Source organism: Salmo trutta, chromosome 33 (genome assembly GCF_901001165.1).
Source record: "Salmo trutta chromosome 33, fSalTru1.1, whole genome shotgun sequence".
In the NCBI taxonomy this organism is placed as follows: Eukaryota; Metazoa; Chordata; class Actinopteri; order Salmoniformes; family Salmonidae; genus Salmo; species Salmo trutta.
Genome location: NC_042989.1, coordinates 36934301 through 36952399, shown reverse-complemented (window position 1 = coordinate 36952399; position 18099 = coordinate 36934301). Strand labels below are relative to the sequence as shown.

At 43.9% G+C, this 18099-nt stretch overlaps 1 protein-coding gene across 1 annotated transcript; it reads right to left on the bottom strand.

Annotated features, from left to right (window-relative positions):
• Nucleotides 1-3376: 3376 nt before the first annotated feature.
• osr1 (odd-skipped related transcription factor 1) lies at nucleotides 3377-11768 on the bottom strand. The gene is made up of 3 exons (XM_029730814.1): nucleotides 11487-11768; nucleotides 6728-7472; nucleotides 3377-4816 (listed from the first exon to the last, which is right to left on the bottom strand). Exons 2-3 carry the CDS (start codon nucleotides 7426-7428, stop codon nucleotides 4684-4686), a joined length of 834 nt encoding a protein of 277 aa, XP_029586674.1. The 5' UTR covers nucleotides 7429-7472; nucleotides 11487-11768; the 3' UTR covers nucleotides 3377-4683.
• Between the last annotated feature and the right edge of the window lie 6331 nt (nucleotides 11769-18099).

Here is an 18099-nt window from a genome sequence, read left to right as displayed (position 1 = left end):
TCCTCTGTCTGGAGATACAACTCACCACTATAACTGTTCCTCTGTCTGGAGATACAACTCACCACTATAACTGGTCCTCTGTCTGGAGATACAACTCACCACTATAACTGTTCCTCTGGAGATACAACTCACCACTATAACTGTTCCTCTGGAGATACAACTCACCACTATAACTGTTCCTCTGGAGAAACAACTCACCACTATAACTGTTCCTCTGGAGATACAACTCACCACTATAACTGTTCCTCTGTATGGAGATACAACTCACCACTATAACTGTTCCTCTGGAGATACAACTCACCACTATAACTGTTCCTCTGTCTGGAGATACAACTCACCACTATAACTGTTCCTCTGTCTGGAGATACAACTCACCACTATAACTCTTCTTCTGTCTGGAGATACAACTCACCACTATAACTGTTCCTCTGTCTGGAGATACAACTCACCACTATAACTGTTCCTCTGTCTGGAGATACACCTCACCACTATAACTGTTCCTCTGTCTGGAGATACAACTCACCACTATAACTGTTCCTCTGGAGATACAACTCACCACTATAACTGTTCCTCTGTCTGGAGATACAACTCACCACTATAACTGTTCCTCTGGAGGTCCAACTCACCACTATAACTGTTCCTCTGTCTGGAGATACAACTCAGCACTATAACTGTTCCTCTGTCTGGAGATACAACTCACCACTATAACTGTTTCTCTGTCTGGAGATACAACTCACCACTATAACTGTTCCTCTGGAGATACAACTCACCACTATAACTATTCCTCTGGAGATACAACTCACCACTATAACTGTTCCTCTGTCTGGAGATACAACTCACCACTATAACTGTTCCTCTGGAGATACAACTCACCACTATAACTGTTCCTCTGTCTGGAGATACGACTCACCACTATAACTGTTCCTCTGGAGATACAACTCACCACTATAACTGTTTCTCTGTCTGGAGATACAACTCACCACTATAACTGTTCGTCTGGAGATACAACTCACCCCTATAACTGTTCCTCTGGAGATACAACTCACCACTATAACTGTTCCTCTGGAGATACAACTCACCACTATAACTCTTCCTCTGGAGATACAACTCACCACTATAACTGTTCCTCTGGAGATACAACTCACCACTATAACTGTTCCTCTGTCTGGAGATACAACTCACCACTATAACTGGTCCTCTGTCTGGAGATACAACTCACCACTATAACTGTTCCTCTGTCTGGAGATACAACTCACCACTATAACTGTTCCTCTGTCTGGAGATACAACTCACCACTATAACTGGTCCTCTGTCTGGAGGTACAACTCACCACTATAACTGGTCCTCTGTCTGGAGATACAACTCACCACTATAACTGTTCCTCTGTCTGGAGATAGAACTCACCACTATAACTGTTCCTCTGTCTGGAGATACAACTCACCACTATAACTGGTCCTCTGTCTGGAGATACAACTCACCGCTATAACTGGTCCTATGTCTGGAGATACAACTCACCACTATAACTGTTTCTCTGTCTAGCCATTTGGTTTGCCTCCCTGTTGTGCTGTCTGTCTGTCTGTCTGTCTGTCTGTCTGTCTGTCTGTCTGTCTGTCTGTCTGTCTGTCTGTCTGTCTGGCTGGCTGGCTGGCTGGCTGGCTGGCTGGCTGGCTGGCTGGCTGGCTGGCTGGCTGGCTGGCTGGCTGGCTGGCTGGCTGGCTGGCTGGCTGGCTGGCTGGCCGTCTTCTTAAGTCATATAGGTTATAAAAGCCAAACTAATGACATAGGCTATATTGAAAATGAGTTCCTGTAATATGTGTTCCCCTGAATCATCACCTACCATAAGTGTTCATTACTATTACAGGGTTCCAGACTAACTTGTTTCCCTGAATAACCACCTACCATAAGTGTTCATTACTATTACAAGGTTCCAGACTAACATGTTCCCCTGAATCATCACCCACCCTAAGTGTTCATTATTACAGCCTGATAGGGGCCCATCCTGGTAGGGGCCCATCCTGGTAGGGGGCCAGCAGTTGCTCACTAATCCGCCAAAGGCTCATTAAGATTAGTATAATAGAGGAATTGGCAAACGTCTTCTTTAAAAATCTTAACAGGCCCATCCCACTGGGCACAGACATCAATTCAACATCTTTTTCACGTTGGTTCAACGTAATTTAATTGAAATGACATGGAAAGAATGTTGATTCAACCAGTGTGTGCCCAGTGGGATGGACCGCCGGCTATGTTACCTTTTTCATTGCCTTATTTGTATATGAAAAAAAATATTTTGTGTCTGTGTCAATTTCAACCAGCTCACCCAACTAAAAAAAGAGTCCAGTCCATCTGGCATTTGCCAGAATTGCCAGATGGCCAATCCAACCCCTGGCCCCTAGACTGAAAGTAATATTTGGCTGCCTTCTGTCTGTACATGCCTTTCAACTTACAAAATGCTTGGACAGATCACTTTTCTGTCTAACCTGGAACAAGGAAACAATGTTTCAGAGGACAGTTGCTGTTCCCCAGAAACAGTTCTGGTAGATTACAGGTTGTCTTTCTTCTCTAACATTGTTTATCCGGTTTTGAAAATGATCTGAGAACATTCCTTTCAAGAACATGCCTGGAAAAATCAAGCAACCTTTTCAGCACTTTGATACTGATTTTATACAGTCTGAAAATGTCTGGTAAAGTTCCATTACATTTGGGGGCATGTGTGTTAGCTGTGCTGTCATATCACATACAGTCAATGGGTGTCATGCACTTGATTTCTACAACGAGGGAAACATTTTGCAGAATTTGATCATCTACTGAGATGTTATTAGGATCACATGACTGATATTTTAGTGTTGTTCATTCTATCTTTCACATAGTTGTAAGTTACAACTTGTGAGAGTTTCCAAAGGGATGAGCGAGGGAGAGGATGCAGGGTAAATGCTAAGGTTTCTCCTAATCTGTTTGTACCTGTTCTTTCATGTTCACAATATACATGTCTGATGGTCCTGTTAACACCTAATGTTGACAGTGTTAGCTATCAGCCACCAAAGTCACGTTGACAGGTGTTAAATCCACTTCTAAATGCTGTCATTCGGATGAGGACCACTACAACACCTCACAATACACATGCATGCACACTGGAACCCTCTCCATACTCTTTATGTAATGGTCCTATTAGGTGTTGTAATTTAAAGGGATCTACTTTGGTAACAAGGAAACCACAATAACAGAAGTCCTGTGTCAACTACAGGAAATGACAAAACAAAACATTTTTTACAGTTGATTTCCATCTCAAAACTTTAAAAGATGCTAAGGCAATTATTAAAAATGGGAAAAGTATTTGATAGTATTCCTCTCACAAGAAGCCAGAATCAACAATAGAATATAGATTTTGTTTAGAAAATTACTATTTATTTTCTCAAAATAAGTTTTAGGAATCCAGTGATATATGTAAATAATCAATAATCAGGTTAAAGTGCAAAAAATACAATTATACAAAAAAATAACATTGGAATGTAAGCTTTGGAAGAGGAATAACGTTATGCTGACATGACTTTAACCAATTTAGTTGTTTTTTGGTTTGTTTTGTTTTTTACAAAGACTGCTTTAGACTCGTAAATGTCCCTTTCAAAAAAATGTAATTTTGAGTCTTTCGGAATGTCTGAGAGGTCAACTTTGTCAGAGAGATCAAGATCACATTCCATACATCTATGATGTATGATCCATTCGCCCCATTGGGCTTCATCATGCCCAACCAATACACTGCCTCAAAGTCATTAAACCTAATTATCTCTTAACTAAATGTGGAAAAACCACTTAGATCTGGTACAAGGTGCTCCTGGATATTGTCTGGATACATCATAGAGATCCAGGATTTTCAAATCTCTCTGAAGAATCGTTCCCCACGATGAGCACAACGGCTTCCTTCCTTGGCTGGTGAATTGTTGGTGAACATTTAACTTTTTCTATCACTTTTCTTCTGTTCAGAGAACTTCAGTTTGTTCAAGTTCAGAGATGTTCTACTCATTCTATGTTCCAGGCACTTGAGCTCCACAATGTCCCCTGTCTTTGGACAGCTCCACAATGTCCCCTGTCTTTGGTCAGCTCCACAATGTCCCCTGTCTTTGGTCAGCTCCACAATGTCCCCTGTCTTTGGTCAGCTCCACAATGTCCCCCTGTCTTTGGTCAGCTCCACAATGCCCCCCTGTCTTTGGTCAGCTCCACAATGTCCCCCTGTCTTTGGTCAGCTCCACAATGCCCCCCTGTCTTTGGTCAGCTCCACAAACTCCCCTGTCTTTGGTCAGCTCCACAATGTCCCCCTGTCTTTGGACAGCTCCACAATGTCCCCTGTCTTTGGTCAGCTCCACAATGTCCCCTGTCTTTGGTCAGCTCCACAATGTCCCCTGTCTTTGGTCAGCTCCACAATGTCCCCTGTCTTTGGTCAGCTCCACAATGTCCCCTGTCTTTGGTCAGCTCCACAATGTCCCCCTGTCTTTGGTCAGCTCCACAATGCCCCCCTGTCTTTGGTCAGCTCCACAAACTCCCCTGTCTTTGGTCAGCTCCACAAACTCCCCTGTCTTTGGTCAGCTCCACAATGTCCCCCTGTCTTTGGTCATTTTGTCTTGTTCTCCTTTTTAGTCTTCACTCTTATTGTTTCCAGTGTCCCCTAGTCACTTTTTTTATGTATTGACATCACTTAATCTTGGATGGCTTTAGTTCCTTCACCTGCATGTGCAGCGTTTTGTGGACAGCTAGAGTTCTGGACTGACAAAATCCCTTTCCACACTCCTGGCACTTGAAGGGCTTCTCTTTGGAATGGATGTACCTGCAGGGCAGAGCAGAACAATAACAGAGTCCGGGTTGAGTAAGGAAACATAACAAACACACAAACACAGCTATCAACCTATAGCTGCAAATGAATAGGAGACGATAAAGAAATAAGAAAGGAAAAGGGAGTTGAGAGGTTGACTGGCCCACTAAACAATCTCTAATGAGAGGTATGATGATACTGACTGGCCCGTTAAACCATCTCATATGAGAGGTATGGTGTTACTGACTGGCCCACTAAACCATCTCATATGAGAGGTATGGTGTTACTGACTGGCCCACTAAACAATCTCTAATGAGAGGTATGATGATACTGACTGGCCCGTTAAACCATCTCATATGAGAGGTATGGTGTTACTGACTGGCCCACTAAACCATCTCATATGAGAGGTATGGTGTTACTGACTGGCCCACTAAACAATCTCTAATGAGAGGTATGATGATACTGACTGGCCCGTTAAACCATCTCATATGAGAGGTATGGTGTTACTGACTGGCCCACTAAACCATCTCATATGAGAGGTATGGTGTTACTGACTGGCCCACTAAACAATCTCTAATGAGAGGTATGATGATACTGACTGGCCCGTTAAACCATCTCATATGAGAGGTATGGTGTTACTGACTGGCCCACTAAACCATCTCATATGAGAGGTATGGTGTTACTGACTGGCCCACTAAACAATCTCTAATGAGAGGTATGATGATACTGACTGGCCCGTTAAACCATCTCATATGAGAGGTATGGTGTTACTGACTGGCCCACTAAACCATCTCATATGAGAGGTATGGTGTTACTGACTGGCCCACTAAACAATCTCTAATGAGAGGTATGATGATACTGACTGGCCCGTTAAACCATCTCATATGAGAGGTATGGTGTTACTGACTGGCCCACTATACCATCTTATATGAGACGTATGATGATACTGACTGGCCCGTTAAACCATCTCATATGAGAGGTATGGTGTTACTGACTGGCCCACTATACCATCTTATATGAGAGGTATGATGATACTGACTGGCCCGCTAAACCATCTCATATGAGAGGTATGGTGTTACTGACTGGCCCACTAAACCATCTCATATGAGAGGTATGGTGTTACCATCTTATATGAGAGGTATGGTGATACTTACTGGCCCACTAAACCATCTCATATGAGAGGTATGGTGATACTGACTGGGCCTGCTAAACCATCTCATATGAAAGGTATGGTGATACTGACTGGCCCACTAAACCATCTCATATGAAAGGTATGGTGATACTGACTGGCCTGCTAAACCATCTCATATGAAAGGTATGGTGATACTGACTGGCCCACTAAACCATCTCATATGAAAGGTATGGTGATACTGACTGGCCCGCTAAACCATCTCATTTGATACTTTTTCCACATACTGATCCTGAATGCCGATTCAGCATCAAATATAATCGCGTTATCGTTACGTTTAATTGGTCTGTCGCTCTTGGGGAAATTAGAAGTTTGATTAGAAATTGATTCAACATAACACATTCAAAAGCAATGCATAACAGGTTTGTGACCAATTACATTTGGGGCTGTTCCATTTCTTTGACTGGAATGAATTCAAATGGAACAGGCCTCAACCCTGATGCACGACACTGTCAGGGAGCACAACATGATCAATCAATAGCACATATGACCATTTAAGAAACAGTTAAAAATATATATTTTGTATTAATATCCTGTGCAGTTCTTATGTAGAGGCCTTATACAGCAGTGTAACTGAATGGGGTTCTGGGCTTTTCTGTTGAAGGTTCTGTGGCCAATAAATAAAGTATGCAATAAAATATGATTTATTCATTTACAACATTTTGGCAGCAATCTATCTTCATTCGTCACGTTCATTAAATAGAACTTCCTCGAAAATAGAAAAGTGCAGGTCTCACCTGTGGTCTCGGAGGTGGTCCTGCCTCCGGAAAGCCTTGTGGCAGATGTCACAGGTGTACGGCCTCTCGTCCGTGTGTGTCCGCTCGTGGATAAGCAGGTTGTAGGACTTGGTGAAGTGGCGGCCGCAGAACTTGCACACAAACTCCTTCTTGGTCTTGGAGGGAAGGCGGCCACGGCTAGGCTTGCGCTCGGGCGACGACAGCTTGGCTACATCTATGAGACAGCCTAGCCCGCCATGGCGAGGAGAAGTGGTGGCGGCTGCCCCTGTTATGCTCAGGTCCTCTGCCTTCAGCGGGTCCTCCTGGGTGGCGGCGGTGGCCAGGTTGGCGAAGTCGAAGCGTGGCTGGGGCTTGTTCTTGGAGCCCTGAAGGAGATTCATGGAGGTAGCTGCTGTGGCGGCCGCAGCGGCCTGGTCCTTGTGCTGGACCAGGTGGGGGAAGATAGGGATGGAAGGCAAGCCGGGGAAGCGGCCGTCCATCAGGGCTGGGAGCTTGGAGAAAGTGCAGCGGGGGACACCAAAGGGAGGGTACCCCAGGGTCCACTGGTGGAGGTGGATGGCGTGCAGGGCGCTGAAGCTATAGATGCCAGGGACCTGGTCCGTGGGCAGCTGGAAGCCATTGGAGGCCTGGAGGAAGGAGTAGTTGGCCAGCTGCAGGGAGGGGTGGAGGGGGACCGGGGCTGGAAGAGTTTTGCTGCCCATGATTGGTGTCACTACTGATCACTCGAATCGCAATGGGATTCCCTCTGGAAAAGCAACACATGAAAAAGGTTAGGTCATATTGATAACACAACAGAACTGTACTCGTTTAATACTCGTATAAGTCATTATTTGTTATAAAAGTTGTACGAACCCCTGATACCATTACAACAACTAAAACGACAACAACCGAAACTACAAATAATGACAATATTGATCATAATATTCCATAATGAAACAAGCATAATCGTGATATTTGATAATGAATAAAAAATATTTTCTAACTAAGTATTTCCTGCACTTCCAACAGGCTTTGAGTTTACCCCCCTTGTTCTGGGTCCTCCTGGTGTCTTCACCCTGTTCCCCCCCACAGCCCCTGTCCCCTCACACCCCAACACAACCACCTCAATGCCAGGCCAATACACAAGCGGTCCAGCTTGATTATCTAGTTGCTTTTCAAGAGGCCTCATTATCAGTGGATTAAGGTGATACATGTGAATGTCTCCTTTTTACCACTGAGACAAAAGGGATGTTTTTTTCTCTCTAGGGAGAGCCCCTTTGCCACCTTAGAGAGTGATAAGAGCTGTCTGAACCAGACCTCCATGCCACAGGAACTACCAGCTCAACATGTGGGCCAACACACACACACACACACACGCACACGCACACGCACACGCACACACACACACACACCTTGAATCATGTATTGTCTGCAAGGCACACGACGAGTGATGAGAGCCTGTATGTGTGTGTGTGTGTGTGTGTGTGTGTGTGTGTGTGTGTGTGTGTGTGTGTGTGTGTGTGTGTGTGTGTGTGTGTGTGTGTGTGTGTGTGTGTGTGTGTGTGTGTGTGTGTGTGTGTGTGTGTGGAACGTGCTTAGGATACATGTCAGAGAAGAGAAGAGGTGTGAGAAAACAAAACAATTTCCAGTGCTGACACACAGACACTGGGATGTGTTTGGTGTGGGTGTTTCCCATTCCCAGAAAACATGCCCGGGCTGTTAAGACTCAGGTAAATAGAATGACACCATTCACTGAGGCGGAATACCTCAGTGAGCTGTTTATTCAGGTTTAATAAGAGGAAATAACAAAGGAATATAAAGCCTCTTTGTTTCTGAGCATATTTGATGGTCAGGCTGTATGACACAGTTACCCTATGTCGTTTCTGTTTTAGTCTAAGTAGAGCTCCCAAGCCGCACCTTTCCATTGTGATATGATTTAGCGTTCCAGAGAAAAAGCATTACCCCCTAAGCCATGCCGTTCGCTTTGTTTGATTCTGTTAGTCATAGGGAATTGTGTGTAATCCTCCGATTTTACCGTTCTGAAAATATGATTTACTCATTATTCTACTGCAGGTTTATATTAATTCATGTGGGATTAAGAATTGAAATGTAATTGTTAAACGTGGTCATGGGTTATGTCATCATTACATAAGGAAACCCTACAATATGGCCAAATCAATATATATTGTAGATATGAATAGGCTATATATGGGTATAGATAGGCCTATTGGAGAAAATGACCCATTGATCATATTGGTGAATAAAGGCCCGGGCTGTTAAAAAAAGTGTGGATTGAGTGAGAGACATGGCTATTCTGCAGTAAATAAAAGTAAAATAGTGTTAATTAGAATGAAGCTCAAACGTCCCCCGGGGGATTTCTCCTTTCTGATCAGGACGCAGAAGTAATTTACTTTTACTTACGATGTCATTAGGGGCGATCAGCGGTTTCTCCCGAGTGGTCTCATATCCTTAAAACCCTTTGATGTCTACATACCATCTCTAACGACTCAACAATCAAGCTAAACACTGCTAAATCCCGTTTCCCCGTTGGACGTGACTGGCCAACTGTTCCAATTCCACGCCTCGATCACATAGCAGACTTTTTATGAGATTTGAGATAAGATAACGCAAGGCATGATCGAATTATCATGTTCCCCCACACATATCACGCCAGTATATGTTAAAGAATGTGCTCACTCTAACTCTAAAACATATTATAGGTAGGACATTTAGAAATCAAATAATGGTTTAACACAAGATACAACATCCTATGGATTAAAAGGTGACCCGAGGTAAACCTTCATTACATTTTCCCAAGACATTGTTATATAATTAGGAGAACGTTACGTTGGTGTTGGTAAGAAAAGTCACACCAGCATTCACATTCAGGTCCCCACAAGCCAAAACCAATCAAAATCAGGGCAGCTTTTCCACCAATTTATCTGAGCTGAGAAAAAAAATCGGATTACTTTGGATTTTTGCGCGCTCTTGTAGCCTCCAGACATGGGCCTACAACATTACATGTCATGATTTTGAGGGAGTTTACCTCTTTCAGGTTGTACATAAGCACAGAGGCATACATGTTGGCTGGACCTACTTAAATTGCATTTGAAAAGGCTACAGCAAGCATTACATTGTAATACATTGCATTGGTTTTGGGTTAAGGAATACAGGCTAGGACTCAATCTAATTCAATCCATATCCACAAACTCACTAGTCTACTGCGACTATAGATTATCTTTCATAAACCTGGACTTCATTTATTTAGTTTTCTTTTTCAAAGGGGGGATTCAAGTGCAAAACATCTATCTAATAAACATCTATTGTTAAATAAAAATAATATATATATATATTAAAAAGAGGAATGGTGACCTTGTGTGTATTGTACAGCAACTTCAGAGTTCTTACGTTAATACAGATGCTTTGGTCAATTGTTCAGCAAATACCAGGGACACATGTTTTTAGCCGTGTGTTGATGCAGAACACGAGAGGATATGAGCGCAATAAAATACAGACGTGTGCACCCAAGCAAAGTAGGAAACAGTTCTCTGACAATCGCAAATAAAACATGTATATGCCTAAGAATGATTTCAATTCAAGCCAATAGTTCCAGATTATATCTGATACCATAAAACAATGATTTTGTCCATAACAATTAGCACAATACGTTGTCCACTGTTTTAATTCCGATTATTGCAATTCCCGATCAAATAAAGTGGTTTCATGTAAAAAAAAAGAAAGAAATACAATTAAGTAAAGTAAGCCTATCATAGGCCTAATCCATGCTTCTATGTAAAGTACACTAAAGCGTAGCCTGTCGTTATATTCCAGAACACTGGTTTAACTCTAAATATTTAACTATTGATTGAATGTAATTCACCTGTAACGAAGACCGTTTAATGTTTAATCAATTATTAAATGTAGGCTATGTATTTTTTATTTTTTTTGTCGACCTAGTAAAATTCGTTTAAGTCATTTTTATTATGAGAGACACTTAAAACGAATAATGATCATAACAATTATCCTTACCACTCCAGCTATATTGAATTGATTAAATCGACATTTAACAAATATTTCGAAGTACCTTTAATATGCCACAAAATACATGAAAAAAATGTATATATATATATATAAACAACATAAAAAGGTATAGTTTCGTTAGGTACCAAAGTTTGGATAAATTAATTGGGGGATACCCTTTAAAAAAAATGTTCGTCCTCATCATCGAACGCGCACATCTTCCTCATGTTAACTCAAACCACATAATGTATCATGCAATTCAACGAAATGTACGTTATTGCATGGAATTATGTCGTTATTTTCACTTAGGTCCTTGTTGATTTTACTCCAACGTGCTGGAATGCGTTTACCTCTGAAAGATCCCACCTGTTTCACACTCTCTTCCCGCATCTAACTCAGAAGGCTCACAGTCGTGACTCTCTCTCTCTCTCTCTCTCTCTCTCTCTCTCTCTCATGCAAGCTCAAGACACTGTCGAATATGTTAACTTCTAGTTCCAGCATTAAACAGGTCAAAAAAGGCAAAAACTGAATATTGTTACTAGGCTATTGTAATAACACATCTATTCACTTCGAATGGACCAGTTATGTTAAATAACTCAACTCTCAAATCAGTTGTGGTAAAGTTTACAACTTTGTGTATTGTGCCTCGCGTTGTCATTCCCCGCAAGAAGCCTGACCATAAATACATTTTACACGTCGTATTCTGACTGATGGCTCAGAGAAAAATCACAGAGAAAATGTAATACGGTGAAATAGTTACCAGCTCAGACGTAAGGTCGGTCCTATGGATCCGGAGTGGTCCTGGAGTTGAAAACCTGCGGATGGTCCGATGCAAAACGTCTTGGAAAAAAAGGTTCAAAGTTTAATGTCGTTCAGAGAAAGTTTTGGGCTTCGTAAGACAACTTGCCCGACATGTTCACATCGAGTTTAGATTGTACGCGCGTGTAGTTCAACAGCTGTCCAAAATAGTTGTGTGCAGAACTTCTGTCGTGACTCTGGTGAAGACGCCTTCTGTTACTGTCCTGCGGTCTGCACTCAAACCGCCTCTTTATTACAACCAAACCCTTTACGCGCACATGCGCGTCATTTAGCCAGCCCCCATACACATTTGAGGGAGCTCCTTACTGTAAACTCAAGTTTCTCTTTTTTTTCATTATACGTTTAACATTCTAGTGATGGCCTGAATATAGTTGTAGCATCGAGTCAACTGTACTCTCTTGTTTCTTTTTAGAGAGCCTGCGAAGTCTAATTCCAATAGGCTGTTTACAACTACTGAACACATACATTTGTCATTTTGCCCGGCCCATATTTGAAAATGCAGGATGATTTTTTAGCCTGTCTAGGCCTATAAGACTATAAAAATATGCATGTCATAAAAATTGAATTCTAATAGCTCACCTTTGCCCATATTGGGAAATAACCTGGCAGCTAAAATTCATAGGAGCATTTGATTTTTGTGATGCATTTTTTTCCTCAGTGGATGGTAATGCTGAGACGGCATATTGATTGCCTACAACATTGCATATAAGGGTAAGATATCAAGGGTTAATGGTTTGGCAATTCACGCTCTATGGATTTAATTGATGGCTTCAAACGCAACAAATTAAATTATCACCCACATTATTATTATCATGTTTGTTGTTATCATCCTAGTATTAATATTAATGTTACTAAGTATTTCCATAAGGTTGGTATTATTAGTGGAAGCAACAATGTGGAAGCAACATAATCCGAAGGGCAAAACCCCCCCAAACAAATTAATTTGATTATTATATTCATGGGATTAAAAACAAATTGCTCTTTTAAAAATAATTCCATAAGGCTTCCGGCTCTTCCTGTTTAGAATAAGCTTCTGTACGAGGTGGAACGACTAACAAATACATTTTCACTTTCTCCTAATTAAAGAAAATATACAACTGTCACTTTAACTTGAGATCTGGAGGAAAAGAAATGGCACACGTGTATTTAACCCCCTTAAAACCATTATTCAATTGGTCACGCTGCACGGAAAAATGAATACGCATCTCAAGCCTTTAATTTAAATTGCAGGAGAAAACACCTTTCTTTCTAAGAAGGAAAGAGGTGAGGTATTTCCAGTCCATTTATGTCATAAGTAAAATATCTGAAGTCATACCAATCTCACATGAGGCAGGGCAGGGAACACGAAACACTCAAAATTAGGAATTAATAGCTATGATTTTGTTGAAAAACCAGCTATTTGTTAAACATTTTTTTATGAATACATGAACCTAATATGTGTGATTGATATAAAAAACAACATGCGCCACAAATATGCAGCTCGCGCTACATCGTTATCGTTACACTGACAAGGTGCTCGTGCTCCTGTGGTCAAGATGTTTTTTCCCCCTGCTCGCATTTCCAGGGCACCTGAGTCGTCTTGGTTAAGTGTCGATAAGCAACACCTTGCGGTGGTGCTATGGTGTACAAAACCCGCCACCTGCTGGACAAACCATTACCATGTTAGTCATTACTCCTGCGTTCATCCGTTACAGACAAATACATGATGGGTAGGCCCAGAGCCATAACCTTACTGTCTAACATCAACCCAAATCAAGAACTTTTCTTGTTGTAATATTATCAATTTTATTTTGGTAATATTGTGACAGAAAAGTATCCAAATGTAAAAAAAAAAAAGCTTGCAAAAAAATGATATGCTAAGAAAATGATATGACATTTATATAATAATTTAAAATGGTGAGAGTAGCCACTACTAGATGCACTTTAGTACAGCGTAATATATAATGTTTTTTTTTTTAAATATGTCATTCTGTTGCAGGGATAGTTTCTAAAGACAAACTATTCAAAAGTCTATGCAATGTTGCAAAGACAGATTTCATTCTGCTTTTGAAATCATTTTTTTTAAAGGCAAATACTGCATATTTTGATTGACAAAAATATTTCACAACCTAAAGGCAAAGATGCGATGTGGTGATTGAAACTGTTCCTAAGTGTCATGAAAGAGTCTGAAATGTTTATTTTATGAGCACATTTTGTCAAGACTCACTGAGCCAAGTTCAAGAGTGGTGACCTCAAGAATCTATCATCAATGCTGCCACAGAAGCACATTGAATAGCAAAGTCTGTGTGTAATAAAAAACACTGACGAGACATAATTGTAATTTTTTTCTAGGGTAGTGGTACTAGAGCCCTCTCAGTGGTACTAGAGTCCTCTGAGTGGTACTAGGGGGATACCGAGTCAGTTGTACAACTGAACGACTTCAACTGAAATGTGTCTTCCGCATTTAACCAAACCCATCTGAATCAGAGAGTTGCAGGGTGCTACCTTAACTGTCATCCACGTCTTCGGTGCCCAGGAAACAGTGGGTTAACTGCCTTGCTCGATTACTGGCCTAACGCTCGAACCACTAGGCTACCAACTAGCGCCCGCTGAGCGGTACTAGATTCCGCTGGGTCGTACTAGAGAGTGGTACTGCTGAGTGGTAATAGAGCCCTCTGAATGGTACCAGAGCCCTCTAAGTGGTACTCGAGCCCGCTGAGTGGTACTAGAGCCCACAGAGTGGTACTAGAACCCTCTGAGTGGTACCAGAGCCCTCTGAGTGGTACTAGAGCCCTCTGAGTGGTACCAGAGCCCTCTGAGTGGTACCAGAGCCCTCTGAGTGGTAATAGAGCCCTCTGAATGGTACCAGAGCCCTCTGAGTGGTACTAGAGCCCGCTGAGTGGTACTAGAGCCCTCTGAGTGGTACTAAAGCGCGTTGAGTGGTACCAGAGCCCACTGAGTGGTACCAGAGCCTGCTGAGGGGTACCAGAGCCCGCTGAGTGGTACTAAAGCCCTCTGAGTGGTGCCAGAGCCCACTGAGTGGTACCAGAGCCCGCTGAGTGCTACCAAAGCCCGCTGAGTGGTACTAGAGCTCGCTGAGTGGTACTAGAGCCCTCTGAGTGGTACTAGAGCCCGCTGAGTGGTACTAGAGCTCGCTGAGTGGTACTAGAGCCCTCTAAGTGGTAGTGGAGCCCTCTGAGTGGTACCAGAGCCCTCTGAGTGGTACCAGAGCCCTCTGAGTGGTACCAGAGCCCTCTAAGTGGTACCAGAGCCCACTGAGTGGTACCAGAGCCTGCTGAGGGGTACCAGAGCCCGCTGAGTGGTACTAAAGCCCTCTGAGTGGTGCCAGAGCCCACTGAGTGGTACCAGAGCCCGCTGAGTGCTACCAAAGCCCGCTGAGTGGTACTAGAGCTCGCTGAGTGGTACTAGAGCCCTCTGAGTGGTACTAGAGCCCGCTGAGTGGTACTAGAGCTCGCTGAGTGGTACTAGAGCCCTCTAAGTGGTAGTGGAGCCCTCTGAGTGGTACCAGAGCCCTCTGAGTGGTACCAGAGCCCTCTGAGTGGTACCAGAGCCCTCTAAGTGGTACCAGAGCCCTCTGAGTGGTACCAGAGCCCTCTGAGTGGTACTAGAGCCCTCTGAGTGGTACTAGAGCCCGCTGAGTGGTACTAGAGCCCTCTGAGTGGTACTAAAGCGTGTTGAGTGGTACTAGAGCCCACTGAGTGGTACCAGAGCCTGCTGAGTGGTACTAGAGCCCTCTGAGTGGTACTAGAGCCCTCTGAATGGTACCAGAGCCCTCTGAGTGGTACTAGAGCCCGCTGAGTGGTACTAGAGCCCTCTGAGTGGTACTAAAGCGCGTTGAGTGGTACCAGAGCCCACTGAGTGGTACCAGAGCCTGCTGAGGGGTACTAGAGCCCTCTGAGTGGTATCAGAGCCTGCTGAGTGGTACTAGAGCCCGCTGAGTGGTACTAGAGCCCTCTGAGTGGTACCAGAGCCCTCTGAGTGGTACCAGAGCCCTCTGAGTGGTACTAGAGCCCTCTGAGTGGTACTAGAGCCCTCTGAATGGTACCAGAGCCCTCTGAGTGGTACTAGAGTCCTCTGAGTGGTACTAGAGCCCGCTGAGGGGTACTAGAGCCCTCTGAGTGGTACTAGAGCTCGCTGAGTGGTACTAGAGCCCTCTGAGTGGTATTAGAGCCCACTGAGTGGTACTAGAGCCCTCTGAGTGGTACTAGAGCTCCCTGAGTGGTACTAGAGCTCCCTGAGTGGTACTAGAGCCTACTTAGTGGTACTAGAGCCCTCTGAGTGGTACTAGAGCCCCTTAGAGTGGTACTAGAGCCTGTTGAGTGGTACTAGAGCCTTCTGAGTGGTACTGGAGCCCTCTGAGTGGTACTAGAGCCTTCTGAGTGGTACTAGAGCCCCCTGAGTGGTACTAGAGCCCCCTGAGTGGTACTAGAGCCCCCTGAGTGGTACTAGAGCCCTCTGAGTGGTACTAGAGCCCGCTGAGTGGTACTAGAGCCCTCTGAGTGGTACTAGAGCTCCCTGAGTGGTACTAGAGCTCCCTGAGTGGTACTAGAGCCCTCTTAGTGGTACTAGAGCCCTCTGAGTGGTACTAGAGCCCCTTAGAGTGGTACTAGAGCCTGCTGAGTGGTACTAGAGCCTTCTGAGTGGTACTGGAGCCCTCTGAGTGGTACTAGAGCATTCTGAGTGGTACTAGAGCCCCCCGAGTGGTACTAGAGCCCCCTGAGTGGTACTAGAGCCCTCTGAGTGGTACTAGAGCCCTCTGAGTGGTACTAGAGCCCTCTGAGTGGTACTAGAGTCCTCTGAGTGGTAGTGGAGCCCTCTGAGTGGTACTAGAGTCCTCTGAGTGGTACTAGAGTCCTCTGAGTGGTACTAGAGCCCTCTGAGTGGTACTAGAGCCCTCTGAGTGGTACTGGAGCCCTCTGAGTGGTACTGGAGCCCTCTGAGTGGTACTGGAGCCTGCTGTGTGGTACTAGAGCCCTCTGAGTAGTACTGGAGCCCTCTGAGTGTGTTTAGCACACTCAGAGGGCTCTGGTACCACACTGTCCACTATACCCCCTTTCCCCTCCCTCAGAAATTATGTTTACAGATCACTTGCATATTTTATACCAACTATTTACAAACACTTAAGGCAAAGGACTTGTGGTCTCCATGTCAGCTTAGTCAAATCCAGACAGCTTACTACATGAGTGAGTCATAGTAGAGTGTATTGGAAGGCTTTTGTGGGAAGTAACAACGTTTGTGACCTTTGGATCATTGGATCAGTACAGGCACAGTGACTGGAGCCTAGCTGGGAATTTAAGGTGAACATGACATACAATGTCCATGCTTCATATGTAGCCTATTAATAATTAATGCTCAAGTGACGTGTTTTCCAATGCATATAGCTATCAAACCGTACACTCTTCTAGAAGAGGATATTGACAACATCTGCAGATCTATTAGACATATAAAGAGCTTTAGAAAAAATCTATAGGCCTAAAATCTATGCAAGATGTCAGATGTCCTCCAATGAATCTCAAGTCCATTGGCCTTTCATAGAATTCAAACATGTCTCTCCCTGATCGGCTGCATGCAGATGGAGAGGATGTCTTTGTTTACAGAAGCTGGAGGATGGAGACATTAGCTACAGACTGACTCCTGTGGTATGTTGGGGGCGGCTGCAATTTCATAAAACACAGTTCACAGCTGGAGAAGTGTCCAGTGCACACAAGATGTTGTGTTATTGTAACATGTTGCATCAGGGAATGATGTTTTTACCCATTTTAAGGGGAGGGGAATTCCACACCCCTTGTTGTTTTATTTGTAAGAGAAAGGGGATACCTAGTCAGTTGTACAACTGAATGCCTTCAACTGAAATGTGTCTTTTGCATTTAACACAACCCTTCTGAATCAGAGAGGTGCAGGAGTGCTGCCTTAATCAACATCCACAGGGAACAGTGGGTTAACTGCCTTGTTCAGGGGCAGAATGACAGATTTTTACCTTGTCAGCTCGGGGATTAGATCCAGCAACCTTTCAGTTACTGGCCCAACACTCTAACCACTAGGCTACCTGCTGGTTACTGGTCCAATGCTCTAACCACTAGGCTACCTGCTGGTTACTGGCCCAACACTCTAACCACTAGGCTACCTGCTGGTTACTAGTCCAACGCTCTAACCACTAGGCTACCTGCTGGTTACTAGTCCAACACTCTAACCACTAGGCTACCTGCTGGTTACTGGTCCAACGCTCTAACCACTAGGCTACCTGCTGGTTACTAGTCCAACGCTCTAACCACTAGGCTACCTGCTGGTTACTAGTCCAACACTCTAACCACTAGGCTACCTGCTGGTTACTGGTCCAACGCTCTAACCACTAGGCTACCTGCTGGTTACTAGTCCAACACTCTAACCACTAGGCTACCTGCTGGTTACTAGTCCAACACTCTAACCACTAGGCTACCTGCTGGTTACTAGTCCAACACTCTAACCACCTGGCTACCTGCTGGTTACTGGACCAACGCTCTAACCACTAGGCTACCTGCTGGTTACTGGTCCAACGCTCTAACCACTAGGCTACC

Coding starts and splice junctions, on each gene's coding strand:
- osr1 (XM_029730814.1), bottom strand. CDS start 7,428: ATGGGCAGCAAAACTCTTCCAGCCCCGGTCCCCCTCCACCCCTCCCTG. Junction 4,817..6,727: donor GACCACCTCCGAGACCACAG/GTGAGACCTGCA, acceptor TCTGCCCTGCAG/GTACATCCATTCCAAAGAGA.